Source organism: Vigna umbellata, chromosome 6 (assembly GCF_029865625.1).
Source record: "Vigna umbellata cultivar VRB3 chromosome 6, Vumbellata_1.0, whole genome shotgun sequence".
NCBI lineage: Eukaryota > Viridiplantae > Streptophyta > Magnoliopsida > Fabales > Fabaceae > Vigna > Vigna umbellata.
The window spans coordinates 1,218,883-1,238,311 of record NC_142170.1 but is presented as its reverse complement, the minus strand read 5'-3'; the positions used below and the strand labels follow the sequence as shown (position 1 = coordinate 1,238,311).

General features: G+C 36.5%; 1 protein-coding gene and 1 pseudogene across 4 annotated transcripts; one reads left to right on the top strand and one right to left on the bottom strand.

The window, feature by feature from the left end:
• The window catches only part of LOC148196555 (uncharacterized), a 44,114-nt pseudogene that overhangs the window by 22,741 nt on the left and 1,944 nt on the right, over positions 1-19,429 (bottom strand).
• Positions 1,135-18,474, top strand: LOC124847194 (uncharacterized). Of its 4 annotated transcripts, none has more exons than XM_088092800.1 (3): positions 1,136-1,586; positions 1,795-2,019; positions 3,934-6,093. In XM_088092800.1, exon 3 carries the CDS (start codon positions 4,421-4,423, stop codon positions 5,777-5,779), a length of 1,359 nt encoding a protein of 452 aa, XP_087948926.1. In that variant the 5' UTR covers positions 1,136-1,586; positions 1,795-2,019; positions 3,934-4,420; the 3' UTR covers positions 5,780-6,093. The 4 variants fall into 4 exon arrangements, with proteins under 4 accessions (XP_087948927.1, XP_087948926.1, XP_087948925.1 ...); XM_088092802.1 differs by adding an exon at positions 18,181-18,474 and having other exon boundaries at positions 1,137-2,019; positions 3,934-5,387; XM_088092801.1 differs by having other exon boundaries at positions 1,135-2,019; positions 4,418-6,093.

Below are 19,429 nucleotides of genomic sequence, written 5' to 3'. Positions count from 1 at the left end.
ACGGATCCTGGAAAAAACAGTGACTTCATCAAGAAAGGATTGGTCTCTCAAATTGGATGATGCTCTTTGGGCTTATAGGACAGCAATGAAGACGTCTATGGGATTATCACCATTTCAATTAGTCTATGGGAAAGCATGCCATTTGCCTGTAGAATTGGAGCATAAAGCATTATGGGCTTTGAAATTCTTGAATTTCGATCCTTATGAAACTAAATGCACACGCAGACGGCAGATTTTGGAGCTTGAAGAAATGCGATTACATGCATATGATTCATCCAAGGCTTACAAAGACAAAATTAAATTTTAGCATGACAGAAAGTTGGTGAACAGAGTTTTCAATCCAGGACAACAGGTATTATTGTTCAATTCAAGATTGAAGATATTTCCTGGGAAGCTGAAGTCAAAATGGTCAGGACCATATGTGATAAAAGAAGTGCATCCGCATGGAGCAATTGAAATATTTAATCCAGTTGCTGCTGATCCACAAAGAAGTTGGGTGGTGAATGGTCAACGTCTCAAACCTTATCTAGGGGGAGAGGTGCAACAATTTTCCACAATGATGTTGTTGGTTGATCCTTGAAAGTTTGGGTCAGGCTCGTGACGTTAAACAAGCAGTCATTGGGAGGCAACCCAGTGTTTTGTAAGTATTTTCTGTTTTTAGATTAGGGTTTGATGTACTTTATTTGAAACCTGGTTTCTTGTGATGGTTTGCTATTAACTGTGATTGTGTGATAAGTAATACTGAATGATGCTTATGATTAACTGATGTTGAGATGATGTGCACATTAAAATGCTTATACAGGTGATTCACAAGCTTTGTGAACAAATGCATGATATCATGATTGTGATTGTGAAATTAAGCAGGATGTGTATGTCAAATGTGAATGAGCTTACATGTGAGATTTTAAGCTTCAGAGTTGTTATTGTTGAATGCTATTACTTTGAAAGCATGAATGGTTTTGCCCAGGTTTTCTATGATTGAATCAATTGCTTGTTTTGCATCACATGATCAAGGCCATTTGTTGAAAACCTTTTTATTGGCCAAATTCATAAAATTAGCCCACTAAAAGAGAACCCTGTGTGTTCTATCCTTTGAACCCTTAGCCTTGAATATATGTAAGACCCTAGAACCTCAAGAATTTACCAAGTTGTAAAAAGTTCAAGTTATAATGTAAAATGGAATGCTGTCAGGTTTGACATGGTTTACTATTTTAATCATAACTTTTTGTAGAAAATATCAATTGAGTTGATTCTTGTTTTATTGAAAACTAGACTCAAATATCTTTAATTGGACATATAAATATAAATTTTTGGACTACCGGGCTAGCTGCAGTAAAATTATTAAAACTCGGAAACGTTAATCACGCTCAGGTATGTTCAGTTTTGACCTATGATGACTGTTTTGCTTATTACTTTCTCTACCGAACTCCAATTGAGTTGATTCTTGTTTCATTGGAAACTAGACTCAAAGAGCTTCAATTTGACTACTCATACGCATATTTTGGACTTCGGGAAGGTGTCTAACTGAGCTGGGGAAAACGTGACAGTGTTGCTGTCCAGGGGCTAGCGTCCAACCTTAATTTTAGGTACATTTTTACAAGTTGCGATTTTTTTGGAGTGGGTAGGTTGTGTTCTGAACTAGGAGAACATTTTGGAACCTTTGGAGACTTTCCTACCATGTTTTAGGGCTGAAAAAAAAATGGTTTAGGATGGTTCATTGGTTGTTTATTATTGCTAAGTACCAAGTGCATAGGTCCTTTGTTGTCTAAGGCATCTTCTTTAATTCCAAATCAGATTTGGAGTTTTGGGGGAGAGTAGAGAGGTCCTTGGTGGGAGGTGAACGAAAATCCTAAGTGTTCTAAGTGTGGAGACTGACTTGGTCTAGCAAGGAGGAGAAGAATTGCTCTCTTGGAAGAAGAGAGATTTAAGTTAGAATTTTCCTTGAAATTGAAAGTGAAAACAAGCAAAGGTGGTGGTCTAGAGGTATCAAGAGTGAAGAATTTCTTGCAAGGAGAAGAGGTAGGGGAGCTAATCCTTTCTTGATTATGATCATGAATATGAGTATGAATGTGTTAAAATTTGGTAATGGTAGTTATCTATTGACTTGTGAAAAATTTGGGTTTCATGATTATAATTTCTTATTTTCGAGTTACTGTGGTGAAAAATTTCTATTAATTGTTTTCACCGTTGGATTTAGCTAAAATATTAGTATGTGAATCCCAAGACCTATTACTAAACTTTGACCGTTCGGATTTGAAAATAAAAGTCTGTACTTGGAGAAATAAATACTGCAATTTTGAGTAAATTAGTTACCCTGTAGTTCTGTTACTAAGTTGTCTCGGTAAAAATATAGATTTTGACCTATTTAACCGTTAGATCAACCTCAAAATTTGATATATGATTCTTAGGACATATTAATACAATTTGACCGATCGGATTTGTAATTGAAGGTCTATGTTTAGAGAAAGAAATTTCGAAAGTGTGAAACAATCGGATGAACACTGTATTGCTGTTCTTAAGCTATCATGGTACCAATTTTGTATATATTTCATCTACCGTTAGATTGAGCCCAAACTTTAGTATGTAGTTCATAAGACATATTAAGTGATCTTGACCGTTCAGATTTGGAATTAGATGTCTGTGCTTAGAGGAATTCATTCCGCATTTTGAGTTTAACCGAGAACCACTTAAGTTTCTGTCTCTGAGTTACCTCGGTAAAACCTCCATATCTACTTAGTTAACCGTTGGATTACCCTGAAATTTTAATATGTTGTTTCTAAACGATAGTGTCATACTTGGACCGTTCCGATTTTAAATCGGAGATACAGATTTATAGATATTAATTTCGTATCTTCTCAGGGATCTTAATATTGCTTAATTTATGTTTTTGGATCATTTATACATAAATTATGATTTCCGCCTCATTAACCGTTGGATTGGACTGAAAATTTTACCATATGAGTTAAACATGTTGTTTATTAGTTTGATTGGTTCAGATCTGTAATTAATGATATGAGTGAAGAGTAATATTTTCACGAAATAGTAAATTTATTTGTATTGGGTAAAAACTTGGATAATTATATTCTTAAATTGTATGTGTAGTTGTATTTTGGAGATTGGAGGATGAGTAATATAATATATTCTATATTAGAAAATTAAATTATATTGAATATTCTAAGTTGTAATAATTATTTGAGTTAAATCATGAATTGTAAATAAGTTGATGGTAAATTTGGATGGGTGGTATAGGCATTATTGCCATAATTGTAAATCTGAAATTTTATTTATTTTCCTACGACTTTGGTAAGTCGGGAGAGGAGAGGTTTGAAGTCGGACACTACTTTGGTAAGTAGGTGGGAAAATGAGAGGTGAATTTGACATAAACCGCACTGCTTTGGTAAGTAGGCGGAGTGTTCCACGCTATGCTACTTTGGTAAGTAGATAATATTACATTATTGTGCTACTTTGGTAAGTAGACAATATCACCTTGTTATACTACTTTGGTAAGTAGATCACCTCGTTAGATTACTTTGGTAAGTAGTCAGTATCACATGGTTATACTACTTTGGTAAGTAGATCACCTTGTTAGATTACTTTGGTAAGTAATCAGTATATCATGGTTATACTACTTTGGTAAGTAGACAGAAGGATTGTTGACTGCTGTGCTTTGGTAAGTAGGCAGATTAATAATATGTTGTATTGACTCTAGTGAATCGACTGATGATTTTGACTGGAGAAATATTATAAAGTATCAGTGTAATAGTTGGTTTTTGAGTATGTTTGAGATGCATGTATTTGACTGATTGCCACACTTGTGATGTTAGTAAGATTGTGGATGATGTATATTTCTTGAATTGGTTAGCTCACCCTATTGTTTGTGTTTGTGTATGTGAATGCAATGATCGTATAATGTATGATATTATACGGGAGCAGAAACTATTTCAGATGAATTAGCAGATGGTTCTGAAAATGCTTAGAAGATGAGAGATCTGCGGGGAAAAGGAGACATGGGGAATTTCTAAAATAGATCTATGTTTGAATTTCCGAACTGTGTGAAATTTTAAATTTCAGAAGTTTATGAACTGTGTGGACTTTTATTTTTAGAAGACTTGTGCTGTAATAAAGAACTTAATATTTTATGGGTGCTGAAATTTGTTAAAAAAAAAAATTACATATGTATTTTGTGGAAAATAAATTGTAACGCCTAAATCGGGGTGTTACACTGTTTGGTATCAGAGCCATGGTTTTCAAAAATCTTTTGGGGCTTTTGGGAAGTGAGCTCGTTAACTTCTGTTGTGTGACTCTGTGATTTGTTGTGATTATTTTGTAGCTCTTTTGGAGAGCGTTGGTTTGAAAGGTAGAGATATGCATTGTTTTGACTTGTGTTTAAATTAATTTCTTTTGACGTATATGGTAGAACATGGCACGTCGATCTAACAATGTTGGTCAAACACCTCCAATTGATGATTTTAATCGGGCTGTTGATCGGATGATCAACGCAATGGAGAGGCAGCATACCACTCAGGAACCGAGGACTTATTCGAGGCTGAATGACTTTTTGAGGCACGACCCAACAAGGTTCAATGGAAGAGCTACGCCAGATAAAGCAGATGCTTGGATCAAGGACATTGAGAAGATCTTTCATGTGATCAAGTGCACAGATGAGGAAAAACTAGATTACGCAACCTTCATACTGAAAGAGGAAGCAGAGTACTGGTGGGATGGTATGAAGCGACTGATGGAATCTGATGAAGAGGCTATTACTTGGAACAGTTTCAAGGACAAGTTTTTGGAAAAGTACTTCCCGACTAGTGCCAAGATCGAAAGGGAGCAAGAGTTCTTGGCCTTGCGTCAAAGTGGGATGTCAGTGCAAGAGTACATCGACAGGTTTGAGTATCTTATCCGTTTTTATAGTCAGCACATGACGGAAGGGTGGAAGTGTCAAAGATTTGAGCAGGGTCTGAGGTATGACCTGAGGAGAATGATTGTACCTCTTGAAATCAAGAAGTTTCCAGCCTTAGTTGAGAAGACAAAAAAGGTGGAGTTACTGGAAATGAACCGAAACCGAGTTGACAAGACTCAGAAGGACAAGTTTATTAGAGGAAAGCCATGGAAGAAGCCATATCAGCGACCCCAACCGCTTATGCGAACAGCCGTGAAATGTTTTGAATGCGGTGGTGCGCACTACAAGAAGGATTGTCCTAAGCTCTCTGGAGTGAAGGTTGAAGAGAAGAGGTGCTTTGTGTGTAACAAGCCAGGACATTTCGCTCATGTTTGTCCTGAGAAGAAGATAGCATATGCACCACAACAACCAAGTTCTTCAGGCGTGAAGCCCAAGATAGCTGGAAGAGTTTTCGCTTTGACCGGTGAAGAGGCTGCAAAGCCAGGTAATCTCATCCTTGACACATGCCTTTTGTTTGGTAAATGTGTGCATGTATTGTTTGATTCCGGAGCTACGCACTCCTTTGTTTCTTCTACTTGTTTGAAAGACTTCAGTATACCGGTGAGTAATCTAAGGTATGAATTGGTGGTTTCGACACCAACATCGGGTCAGATCTCAACCAGTTCAATCTGTGTTGGATGCCCGATTGTAGTCTTCGGACGCAAGTTCAAAGTGAACTTGATTTCCTTACCTCTCGAAGGCTTAGATGTAATTCTGGGAATGGATTGGTTGACCGCCAATCACGTTCTTCTTGACTGTGGACAACAACGATTGGTTTTTTCCAGACTCGGATGGTTTAGAACTGATCTCAACCAAAGAAGTTCTAAAGGATGTTAGTGATGGGGCCATGTGTTTTGTACTGGTAGCTCAAGAGAAGAAGAGTTTTGAGGTTCAGACGATGGGTATCCCAGTAGTGGAAGAGTTCGAGGATGTCTTTCCAGATGAAGTACCAGGGTTGCCACCAAGCAGGGAAGTGGAGTTCTCTATAGACTTGGTACCAGGAGCTGGACCAGTGTCTATGGCTCCGTATAGGATGGCTCCGACAGAGCTAGCAGAGCTGAAGAGACAAATTGAGGAACTACTGAAGAAGAGGTTTATCAGGCCGAGTGTGTCACCATGGGGAGCTCCAGTCTTGTTAGTAAAGAAGAAAGATGGTAGTTCAAGGTTATGCATCGACTACCGGCAGCTGAATAAGTTGACGATTAAGAACAAGTACCCACTACCAAGAATTGATGACTTGTTGGATCAGTTGCGAGGAGCTGGTGTGTTTTCAAAAATTGACCTGAGGTCTGGTTACCATCAGATCTTGGTCAAATCAGAGGATAGTCAGAAGACGGCTTTCAGGTCACGTTACGGTCACTACGAGTATGTGGTGATGCCGTTTGGAGTGACCAATGCTCCTGCTATATTCATGGATTACATGAATCGAATATTTCGACCGTGGCTAGATAAATTTGTTGTTGTGTTCATAGACGACATTCTTATATATTCAAGGGATCGTGAAGAACATGCTGAACATTTGAGGATTGTGTTGGAGACTCTTAGGGAGCATCAATTGTTTGGGAAATTATCTAAATGTGAATTTTGGTTGGAGGAAATACAATTCCTTGGCCACGTGATTTCTGCCAAAGGAATTTCTGTAGATCCAACGAAGGTGGAGGCAGTGCTAAAGTGGGAACGTCCAAAGACGGTGTCAGAAGTAAGAAGTTTTGTGGGCCTAGCTGGTTACTACAGGAAGTTCGTCGAAGGTTTCTCCAAGATAGTGGGTCCTTTGACGCAGTTGACTCGTAAAGAACAACCTTTCTTATGGACCGACAAGTGTGAAACAAGTTTTGAAGAGATGAAGAAACGATTGACAAGTGCTCCAGTATTAGCAGTCCCTGATACTTCTAAAGCTTTTGAAGTGTTTTGTGATGCTTCATACCATGGGCTCGGTTGTGTATTGATGCAGGAGAAGCGACCAGTAGCTTATGCATCGAGACAGTTGAAGGTGCATGAAAGGAACTATCCAACGCACGACATCGAATTAGCGGCTGTGGTTTTTGCTTTGAGGACTTGGAGGCACTATCTTTACGGATCACGTTTTCAAATCTTTAGTGATCACAAGAGTTTAAAGTATCTCTTCGATCAGAAGGAGTTGAACATGAGGCAGAGAAGGTGGATGGAGTACTTGAAGGATTTTGATTTTGAGTTACAGTACCATCCAGGGAAAGCAAATGTTGTAGCCGATGCTTTGAGTAGGAAGCGAATGCATGTGTCAGCTTTGATGGTGAAGGAGTTTGAATTAATAGAAAAGTTCAGAGATATGAACTTGGGATTACAGCTGAGCCAAGATCACCTTTGGTGTTGTCATTTAAAGATCACAAATGATTTCTTGGAAGAGATCAAATTGGGACAAAAGGAAGACACAAGTCTACAAGATACAGTGGAGTTGTTGGGAACGGATCAAGCTAAAGACTTCAGTTTGGGATTAGATGGTATTATTCGTTTTAAGAATAGAGTCTGCATTCCAGCAAAGGATGAGTTGAAGAAGATGATTCTAGAAGAAGGACACAAGAGTCGTCTTAGCATACATCCTGGTATGACTAAGATGTACAAAGACTTGAAAGAATCTTTCTGGTGGAGTGGGATGAAAAAGGATGTGGCAAAGTTTGTATCTTCTTGTTTGGTATGTCAGAAGGCTAAGATAGAACATCAAAGGCCAGGTGGAATGTTACAACAGTTGGATATTCCCCAATGGAAATGGGACAACATCTCGATGGACTTTGTAACTCACTTACCAAGATCATTGAAGGGTCATGATTCCATTTGGGTGATAGTTGATCGATTGACGAAAAGTGCTCACTTTTTGCCAATCAACCTGAGAATGTCAATGCAGAAGTTGGCAGAGTTGTATATTCAGGAAATAGTGAGATTGCATGGTGTACCAAATAGCATTGTTTCAGATCGGGATCCAAGGTTTACGTCAAGGTTCTGGCAGCAATTGCAAGAGGCTTTGGGTTCAAAGTTAAGAATGAGTTCAGCATATCATCCTCAAACAGATGGACAAACTGAAAGGACTATTCAGTCATTGGAAGATCTGCTGAGAACGTGTGTATTGGATCATTTGGGAGGTTGGAGTGAGGTTTTGCCTTTGGTGGAATTCACATACAACAACAGCTTTCATGCGAGCATTGGAATGGCACCGTATGAAGCATTGTATGGGAGAAGGTGCAGGACACCTTTGTGCTGGTTTCAGGATGGAGAAACAATTTCAGTAGGTCCCGAGTTATTGCAGCAAACAACAGAAAAAGTCAAGTTGATACAAGACCGGATGCGTGCAACACAAAGTCGACAAAAATCTTATGCAGACAAGATGATGGAATCCTCCTTGACGTAGTCCTCCTTTTGTATTTTTACTTTTCCTAGCTTAGCTCTTAAGGAGTATGGGTTACTATAAATACCCAATTCCTCTATTGTATTAGCACTTTTGAGCTGAATGAGAATTATATTTCTGAAATCAGAATAATTCTCTCTTGAAAGTCATAGGCTAGAGAGTCCAAAGACTCCCTCTAGCCACCTTCCAAGCACACTCTCATTCTTCCATTTTCTCCAAAATTCCACGGTGCTTTCTCACTCCTCCACGCTGCATCCTTCACTGCCACGCACACCACAGTCTCTTTCTCGTTCCTTCACTCACGCATCCACATTTCTCTCATTTTCCATTTTGAAGAAACCTCATCTGCTAGGGTTTCTCCCTCTCAAACGCATCATCATCACAGATCCACGTCTCTTCCTCCGTAAGTTTCATTCCTCTTCATGAATATACATCTCCTTCCATATTTGCACCTCATCTTCACCATTTCTTTTGATTTCCACCGATTAAAACCTTGTTTCACATTCGATCCAGACTTTTCACCGATTGTTTTCCTCCAATTTTATGTTTGAACCGATTAATCGGTTCATTTTGAGTTTTCCCTCTTTTCTAGAGTTCGTTCATGATTTTAGGGTTTTCTATTCGAGTTTAACCTTCTGTTTTTGTTCTTCTTCGAGTTTTTGTCCATTTCCGCTGCGTCTTCACTCGTCGGAGAAGCTTCGAGGAGTCCGAATCGAGCTCGCACAGCTTCGGTTGTCAGCTTCTCGGGCGTTCGTCCATCAAGTGGTATCAGAGCCAGGTTGAACACGCTTCGAAGGTAAGTATCTCGGTTCGTCTCTATTCTGAGTTAAGTGTTTTGCGTCTCTGTTTCGATTCTACTGTTCTTGCGTTTGATTCGCGTCTTTGTCTTTGTTTCTAGTTATGTCTTGATTCGTTCATTGTTTCTGTTTTGAGTTTTGTTTCATTTGATTCAGTGTTGCTTTTTGTTTTGTCTCGCGTCTTTGATTCAAATCGTGTTGATCTGTTTAGCTTATGCGTTGTTCATCATTTCTTTTACTGTCTTGTTTTGAGTTTTATATTCTGATTAGGTGCATCTGTGCATTTTTCTGTGTTGAGTCAGTGTTCATCATTTTAAATCGGTGCATTCTATTTTGAGTCAATTTTCTTTTGAAATCCAAGTTCAGTTTTGTCTAAAAGTCATGTGCATTGGTTGAAACTGATGTAGTTTTTTGAATGTCCTAAAACTGATTTCAGTTGTGCATTTGATTGTCAAATTGTGTTTGAGCCTTGGTATAAAGTCTATCACACCGCAAAAGCAATGAAACATTTAAATGAATGAGCTGGTTGATAGATATCCATTGGCCAGTCCAATTGATTCTTTAAAGTTGAAAAATGTTTTAGTCAAGATTCTTTTGATAAATTCATTTCTGGATTTTGAGCTGCTGTTAAAAAGCAAGTGCATACTGCAAAGATCAATGAAAGGCATAGCCTAGATTAGTAGCACTTGTGAACACAGTTAAACCTTGTTGCAGCAGTTGGCCGATCTGCATTACTTTGCTTGAGTCTATTTTCTTTGTGTTTTGAATCTGGTTTAGCATATAGATCCTTGCTAGACATCTTACATCAATTTCATAGTGTGTTTTTCAAACTTTAAATTTTGTTTTTGAGTTTAGTTAGCTGATCAAAAGTTATTTGATTTCATTGAGTCAAAATTTGAGTGGTTAAGTTGCTTACATTGAGTAATTTGGGGGCTGATTAAGTCAAATTTTGAGATAGTGTGTTTCTGCACCTATTTGCTTTACAAACAAGTTTGTTTTAGTTGTTTGAAACTGATGATGCAAAGAAACCACGAGTTATAGCTGCCCTAAGCATTTGCACTTTTTAACCACCAAATTTTTGGCATTTTTCATTGACAAGTTGCTAGTTGGTTGTCTTTTCTGAAATCTGTGATTGGTGCATGTGAAATTGAGTTGTCATTGCAGCAAAAGCTTGGTCGTTCTGTTTTTATATAAAAAAAAAAAAAAACAATTGACAAAAGAAACATTTATATAGTTATAAAAAGCTGAAAGACCAGTGCAATTAACTTTTCTGAAATCTGATGCACCAGAAAACTGTTGTTCTCTATTAGCATTTTATGAAACAGTTTCATTCAATTGCTTTGAGCTTAAAATCTTGATGATATTGCAACTTGTTTCTGTTTTTCGTTTTATGAATCTGTTCTAGTGCTAATCATAGGTTCAGTTTGAGTGCTCACTTTGATCAAAAGCTTTGTTTCTTGATTGTCATTGTTGAATGTCTTAGTTTTGTCTACATTACATGTAAAATCTGTTCAGCTGTTCTTAATTTGAGCTTTAATTGCTTTATTCATCTGATCTAGAGTTGTCTTAAGCAATAGATCTGCTGTGTTGTCATTGTCTTGTGGCTGTCCTGTTTTTTTTTTCTGGTTTCTGATTTTGACCTTAGCCTAGCCATTCTTGATTGAGAAGCTTGTTACACTCTGGTTTCTGGAATTTGAAAGAAGGTTTGTGTGCTTGGTAGCATCTTAGGTGGTGGTGGTCTGAAAGACTCTCCAACTGTGTACTGCCAAGGGAGAATCTCCCTTCCCAAACCTTTACATTTTGAGTGCTTTAAGCTTTTAAAAAGAAGCCTGAGTGTTGTGAGTTTTGTAAGGCTGACTTGGCCTAATTCCTTGGCACTTTGAAATAGAGAATTCATTGTTAATCTAACTGTTTTGTGATTGTTCATTGTGCAGGAAAAGAAATTGGATCAATTAGATTGGATCAGTTGTGGTTTGCTTAAACTGACATTGCATTCATTTTGGATTATAAACTGCTTGCTGAAATCATTGAGATATTATATGTCTGAATGTGATTACTGATTTCATGGTTTGCTTACAATTGTTGAAATCTGTTGGATACTTATTAGCACCATCATTCTTTCGTTGTTGAGATCAATTTTTCCAAATGCATATAGAAAATATTTTCCTGGTATTAATCACATGCAGATTTCAGTTTTGTTCAGATTGATTGATTGAATACCTTGCATGCCACCTAATTAGTTGTTCATGAACTGATTTATGCATGAATTGATTTGCTTGGAGTAATTAGGCTTGTGCATGAACTTGTTTTAACTGCCAAAGCATCATTCCATTTGAAGAAGTGACTAAAGCACTTAATTTCCAATTCTGACGTTGTGGTTGAACTAAGCACATAATTCTTTTTACCCATTGGATTGATCAAAATTTAAATTAGAATTGACTGGTTGTTTAAATCAGTTTAGTTCAGCTTTGAATTACACCCATTGCATCTGGTTTAATATCCATGTCCTTGTGTATTTTGCTGGAGTTGGTGTAATTTCTGTGAGCAGATCTAAACCGAATCAGTGCAGGGAGAAAGTGAAGAATGAATCTGCTGATTAGTTGAGCACAAGGAAGAAAATACAACAAAGTCCACTAAAAACAACAACTAGAAATAGCATTAATCAGGGAAGTTGCTTAGCTATATTGCTTCTATTTGTTTAAACTGTTTGTGTTATAGCTTGCAATTTGTTGGATGTTGTGATTTGCTGAATTGGAATCTGGTTTGATTTTAATGTGTGCAGAGCTGATACTTGAGAGTTTAGCTTGAGCAGAAATTTACTGAGAAAATAGCAACCTAAGCACTTAATGTGGAAGCTTTGAACTAAAGGGAATTATTTAGTTTAATTGCTTCTGACTGTTTAAACTGTTTTGGACTTAAATTGTTCATTGTTGGATTGCATGATCTGCTGATTTAGTGTGAATTCTCTGTGCAGATTTGCTTTCATTGGAATTCAATTTATGTACAATTTTAATTGAGCAGCCGCAGAATTTTAATTGAAAGTTTAGAAAGATTGTGCAGCCATGAGAAAGGGAAGTTCTTACTGCCCTGTATATTCTTTTGCAAACTAGTTTTACTAAGGGTGTAAGTGACAGCAGCTTTGATTCATTTGTGTTACAGGATTGGACAAGTTTAGGCTGAGAGTTGAAAGGAATATTTAGACTCTTGAAGATTTTGTGCAAAATGGAGAAGTGGACCAGGACCGTAGCATAGTTTGTTTTTGTATTTGATTTGTTCAAATTGTTTGTAATAGGCTTGTGTTAGCCTACTGTTAGTTTCATTTTTGTTGTGTAAAAGGGCCTTTTATAAAGTCCAAGTTCTTTGGAAGAGTCCTTGGTGCTCTTTCAAACTCTTGGCAACTTTATTTGCTTTTATTTTTAGCATAGCTAGACAGGTGAATGTGTCTTGTTAGCCAAAGCTACAAGCTTCACCATAGGGGTAGACTTTAATATTGATTTGAATTGTGTTTATCGTAGGGGTCATTAGAGTCCGCTGGATTCTTAGTGTTTTGTTTATATTGATTTGTTTTGAGTTTTACGTTTAGGGTTGATTTAGGCTAAAAGGGATTAAACTCTAAGCCTTATCACATTAGAGTCCGAGTGTCTAGTCTTTTGATTGTGCTTAATTGTTTGTGATTGTTTGAGTTGTGTACTTTGTTTCTAAAGGTGATTTTAGTTTAAGGGGTAATTAGTTAGTAGCCTAAGACATGTCTGGCAAGGCAAGACTTGGTACTTAAGCAGCTCTTTAGCTCACCTCTCTTACCTGGGACTTGTCTAAGTGAAAGTTTTGAACCCTTTAGATTAAGAAAACTTTTAAAAACAAAGATGTCTTATGGTTCATATAGGTCTTCTAGGTTAGATAAAGTTGATGAAATGTTTAAACACGCTAGGAATCTTCCATTCTTTGGTAAAGACATAGGTGCATTAACATATCTAGCTTGGGAAAAAGAAATTGATAAAATAAATCCTTGGTTTTGTGAAGAGAGTGAATATTATGTTCTTAGTATATATCTCTCTAAGTTAGAAGAGCATGCAAGTGAGTGGTGGGATGAAAGACAATATCATGTTAGGAAAGGTAGAAAGTCCTCAATACGTGATTGGCATGATTTAAAAGCTTGCATGAGAAGAAAGTTTTTGCCTTCAAGCATTAAAAGAAACCTAGAACTAATTAGGGATTGCATTGATGATGGAAAATTATTTCTTGAGAGTTTAAATGATCATGGGTTTCTTCGTAGAGAATTAGAATTTGGGGCAAGACTTAAGGAGATCAAGGATAAGAAAAGAGAAAGAGAGATTGAGAGAAAAGAAAAGGAAGAAAGGAAAGAAGAAGAGAAGAGAGAGAGAGAACAAATAGAGAAAAGAGAAGAGAGAAGAAGAGAGGAATTAAGAAGAGAAGAAGAGAGAAAAGAAGAAAAGAGAGAAAGGCAAGAAAGAGAGAAGAAAGAAAAGGAGAAATTGTTACTGATGACAAATCCTATTCTTTCAAAGACTATGGAACCTAAAAGGGAAGGTTTCCAAATCTTAACTTCTTTTCCAATAATTGATTACTTTTCAATTTTTGACTTCTCTTTCAAACCAATTGTCATGAAAACATTTTCAAAATATGACAATTCAAATCTTGAGTTATTCTTATCTTTAAGAAAACAATTAACTCAAGATAAAATTGAATTTGGACTTCTAAAATTTTTAAAAATTACTAATCAAAGTATTAGAAGTTCTTATTCTCTTGTTTTTAAAGAAAAATTCTTTCTTGGATTGATATTAACCGAAGATATATTTGATGTGTATTGCAGATTCGTGTTTGATCCAGGAGGAAGAAAACTAGATCTAAAAGAATAAGGCCACTCCAAGATGGCCATGCTCCCCAAGATTGTGTGGAGTTTCTTCATAAGGCGATTGCCAGATTTGAGGACAAATCTTTTCTTAAGAGGGAGGGCATGATGGAATCCTCCTTGACGTAGTCCTCCTTTTGTATTTTTACTTTTCCTAGCTTAGCTCTTAAGGAGTATGGGTTACTATAAATACCCAATTCCTCTATTGTATTAGCACTTTTGAGCTGAATGAGAATTATATTTCTGAAATCAGAATAATTCTCTCTTGAAAGTCATAGGCTAGAGAGTCCAAAGACTCCCTCTAGCCACCTTCCAAGCACACTCTCATTCTTCCATTTTCTCCAAAATTCCACGGTGCTTTCTCACTCCTCCACGCTGCATCCTTCACTGCCACGCACACCACAGTCTCTTTCTCGTTCCTTCACTCACGCATCCACATTTCTCTCATTTTCCATTTTGAAGAAACCTCATCTGCTAGGGTTTCTCCCTCTCAAACGCATCATCATCACAGATCCACGTCTCTTCCTCCGTAAGTTTCATTCCTCTTCATGAATATACATCTCCTTCCATATTTGCACCTCATCTTCACCATTTCTTTTGATTTCCACCGATTAAAACCTTGTTTCACATTCGATCCAGACTTTTCACCGATTGTTTTCCTCCAATTTTATGTTTGAACCGATTAATCGGTTCATTTTGAGTTTTCCCTCTTTTCTAGAGTTCGTTCATGATTTTAGGGTTTTCTATTCGAGTTTAACCTTCTGTTTTTGTTCTTCTTCGAGTTTTTGTCCATTTCCGCTGCGTCTTCACTCGTCGGAGAAGCTTCGAGGAGTCCGAATCGAGCTCGCACAGCTTCGGTTGTCAGCTTCTCGGGCGTTCGTCCATCACAAGAGAAGAAGACCTCTTGAGTTCAACGAAGGAGATCATGTGTTTCTACGTGTGACACCAATTACCGGCATGGGTAGGGCTATTAAATCAAGGAAGTTGTCACCAAAGTTTCTTGGTCCTTACGATATTCTTAGGAGGATTGGACCAGTAGCATATGAGGTAGCGTTACCACCACAGTTGGCGAACTTGCATAATGTGTTCCACGTGTCGCAGCTGAGGAAGTATGTCTCTGATCTGACTCATGTTTTGGAAACAGATGACATTCAAGTGCGTGAAGATCTTACTATCGAAGTGATGCCAGTAAGGGTGTTAGAAGTTCAAACAAAGAAGTTACGAGGAAAGGAAATTCATACAGTGAAGGTGCTTTGGAACGAGGAAACCCAAGAGATGACATGGGAGCTAGAGGATTATATGATAAAAGAATACCCTCATTTGTTTGAGTAACATCTTAATTTTCGAGGACGAAAATTTTTTTAAGGGGGGTAGAATGTAAGACCCTAGAACCTCAAGAATTTACCAAGTTGTAAAAAGTTCAAGTTATAATGTAAAATGGAATGCTGTCAGGTTTGACATGGTTTACTATTTTAATCATAACTTTTTGTAGAAAATATCAATTGAGTTGATTCTTGTTTTATTGAAAACTAGACTCAAATATCTTTAATTGGACATATAAATATAAATTTTTGGACTACCGGGCTAGCTGCAGTAAAATTATTAAAACTCGGAAACGTTAATCACGCTCAGGTATGTTCAGTTTTGACCTATGATGACTGTTTTGCTTATTACTTTCTCTACCGAACTCCAATTGAGTTGATTCTTGTTTCATTGGAAACTAGACTCAAAGAGCTTCAATTTGACTACTCATACGCATATTTTGGACTTCGGGAAGGTGTCTAACTGAGCTGGGGAAAACGTGACAGTGTTGCTGTCCAGGGGCTAGCGTCCAACCTTAATTTTAGGTACATTTTTACAAGTTGCGATTTTTTTTGGAGTGGGTAGGTTGTGTTCTGAACTAGGAGAACATTTTGGAACCTTTGGAGACTTTCCTACCATGTTTTAGGGCTGAAAAAAAAATGGTTTAGGATGGTTCATTGGTTGTTTATTATTGCTAAGTACCAAGTGCATAGGTCCTTTGTTGTCTAAGGCATCTTCTTTAATTCCAAATCAGATTTGGAGTTTTGGGGGAGAGTAGAGAGGTCCTTGGTGGGAGGTGAACGAAAATCCTAAGTGTTCTAAGTGTGGAGACTGACTTGGTCTAGCAAGGAGGAGAAGAATTGCTCTCTTGGAAGAAGAGAGATTTAAGTTAGAATTTTCCTTGAAATTGAAAGTGAAAACAAGCAAAGGTGGTGGTCTAGAGGTATCAAGAGTGAAGAATTTCTTGCAAGGAGAAGAGGTAGGGGAGCTAATCCTTTCTTGATTATGATCATGAATATGAGTATGAATGTGTTAAAATTTGGTAATGGTAGTTATCTATTGACTTGTGAAAAATTTGGGTTTCATGATTATAATTTCTTATTTTCGAGTTACTGTGGTGAAAAATTTCTATTAATTGTTTTCACCGTTGGATTTAGCTAAAATATTAGTATGTGAATCCCAAGACCTATTACTAAACTTTGACCGTTCGGATTTGAAAATAAAAGTCTGTACTTGGAGAAATAAATACTGCAATTTTGAGTAAATTAGTTACCCTGTAGTTCTGTTACTAAGTTGTCTCGGTAAAAATATAGATTTTGACCTATTTAACCGTTAGATCAACCTCAAAATTTGATATATGATTCTTAGGACATATTAATACAATTTGACCGATCGGATTTGTAATTGAAGGTCTATGTTTAGAGAAAGAAATTTCGAAAGTGTGAAACAATCGGATGAACACTGTATTGCTGTTCTTAAGCTATCATGGTACCAATTTTGTATATATTTCATCTACCGTTAGATTGAGCCCAAACTTTAGTATGTAGTTCATAAGACATATTAAGTGATCTTGACCGTTCAGATTTGGAATTAGATGTCTGTGCTTAGAGGAATTCATTCCGCATTTTGAGTTTAACCGAGAACCACTTAAGTTTCTGTCTCTGAGTTACCTCGGTAAAACCTCCATATCTACTTAGTTAACCGTTGGATTACCCTGAAATTTTAATATGTTGTTTCTAAACGATAGTGTCATACTTGGACCGTTCCGATTTTAAATCGGAGATAAAGATTTATAGATATTAATTTCGTATCTTCTCAGGGATCTTAATATTGCTTAATTTATGTTTTTGGATCATTTATACATAAATTATGATTTCCGCCTCATTAACCGTTGGATTGGACTGAAAATTTTACCATATGAGTTAAACATGTTGTTTATTAGTTTGATTGGTTCAGATCTGTAATTAATGATATGAGTGAAGAGTAATATTTTCACGAAATAGTAAATTTATTTGTATTGGGTAAAAACTTGGATAATTATATTCTTAAATTGTATGTGTAGTTGTATTTTGGAGATTGGAGGATGAGTAATATAATATATTCTATATTAGAAAATTAAATTATATTGAATATTCTAAGTTGTAATAATTATTTGAGTTAAATCATGAATTGTAAATAAGTTGATGGTAAATTTGGATGGGTGGTATAGGCATTATTGCCATAATTGTAAATCTGAAATTTTATTTATTTTCCTACGACTTTGGTAAGTCGGGAGAGGAGAGGTTTGAAGTCGGACACTACTTTGGTAAGTAGGTGGGAAAATGAGAGGTGAATTTGACATAAACCGCACTGCTTTGGTAAGTAGGCGGAGTGTTCCACGCTATGCTACTTTGGTAAGTAGATAATATTACATTATTGTGCTACTTTGGTAAGTAGACAATATCACCTTGTTATACTACTTTGGTAAGTAGATCACCTCGTTAGATTACTTTGGTAAGTATTCAGTATCACATGGTTATACTACTTTGGTAAGTAGATCACCTTGTTAGATTACTTTGGTAAGTAATCAGTATATCATGGTTATACTACTTTGGTAAGTAGACAGAAGGATTGTTGACTGCTGTGCTTTGGTAAGTAGGCAGATTAATAATATGTTGTATTGACTCTAGTGAATCAACTGATGATTTTGACTGGAGAAATATTATAAAGTATCAGTGTAATAGTTGGTTTTTGAGTATGTTTGAGATGCATGTATTTGACTGATTGCCACACTTGTGATGTTAGTAAGATTGTGGATGATGTATATTTCTTGAATTGGTTAGCTCACCCTATTGTTTGTGTTTGTGTATGTGAATGCAATGATCGTATAATGTGTGATATTATACGGGAGCAGAAACTATTTCAGATGAATTAGCAGATGGTTCTGAAAATGCTTAGAAGATGAGAGATCTGCGGGGAAAAGGAGACATGGGGAATTTCTAAAATAGATCTATGTTTGAATTTCCGAACTGTGTGAAATTTTAAATTTCAGAAGTTTATGAACTGTGTGGACTTTTATTTTTAGAAGACTTGTGCTGTAATAAAGAACTTAATATTTTATGGGTGCTGAAATTTGTTAAAAAAAAAAATTACATATGTATTTTGTGGAAAATAAATTGTAACGCCTAAATCGGGGTGTTACAATATACACTGAAAACCCTTAGTTGAAAATCTTTACCTTGAGTTAAGTAGAAGATTTTGTGTGGTATTGTTTAATGTTCAAGTTTGGGGTTGTTGGGAAAACATGAAAAGCATTGAGCTAAGAGCTAAAAAGTAAGAATATGCAAAGAAAAAGAAAAGAAAAGAAAAAGAAGCAAAGCTCAATGCAAAGGCAAAAGAAAGTTGGGAAAGAATAAGATGATTGTGTTGTATGATTCTCTTAACTCAAGGATTTTGTGATCCAGAAAAACCAATTTTCTTGTTAGCCCAGCCACATTATAAGCCATAGAAAAGTCCTTGTGATGATGCATGCTTGTGAATTTTTTTGATTGTGGTAAAATGAAAGGCAAAGTTAATTCATGTAACATTGTGATAGTAGAGTGAATGAGTGATCATCTCTTATACACTTGAGTGTGAGTGAAACACTTGACTTAGTGAGGAAATATCACATGAACACATGAACATCCATGCTTAATTGATTGATCATTCATGAAAATAGCATTTGTTGGAATTTAAATGACTTTGTGAACACTAAAGCATGTGAACATCTTGATTGAACTCTTGGTCATAAGTTTGAGTGAAGTTTTTGCTTATCTTGAAAAGAAGATTTTTGAATGAAGTGAACCATCATATGAATTGGTTTAAAGATGGAGTTACATATTATTTGCTTGAGGACAAGCAAAGTTTTAAGTTTGGGGTTGTGATAACAGTTGAAAAACTGTTATTTTTATGATTAAAATTGACACTAAAAGCAACCTTTACACTTAGAAACTAGCTTGAAATCATGCTTTTCTTTATATTTTTGGAAATAAGAGAGCTGGACAGGTTTATGCTTGATTTCAGTGTTTTTGTGCAGGTTTTAAGGTGAATTTGGTGAAAGAAGTGAAGAAGGAGAGAGATGAAATCAGAAAAGACAATAAAAAGTGCAAAAGGAGAAGCCGAAG

Excerpts from the sequence above, each read along its gene's own strand:
- LOC124847194 (XM_088092801.1), top strand. The coding sequence starts at position 4,421 with ATGGCACGTCGATCTAACAATGTTGGTCAAACACCTCCAATTGATGAT.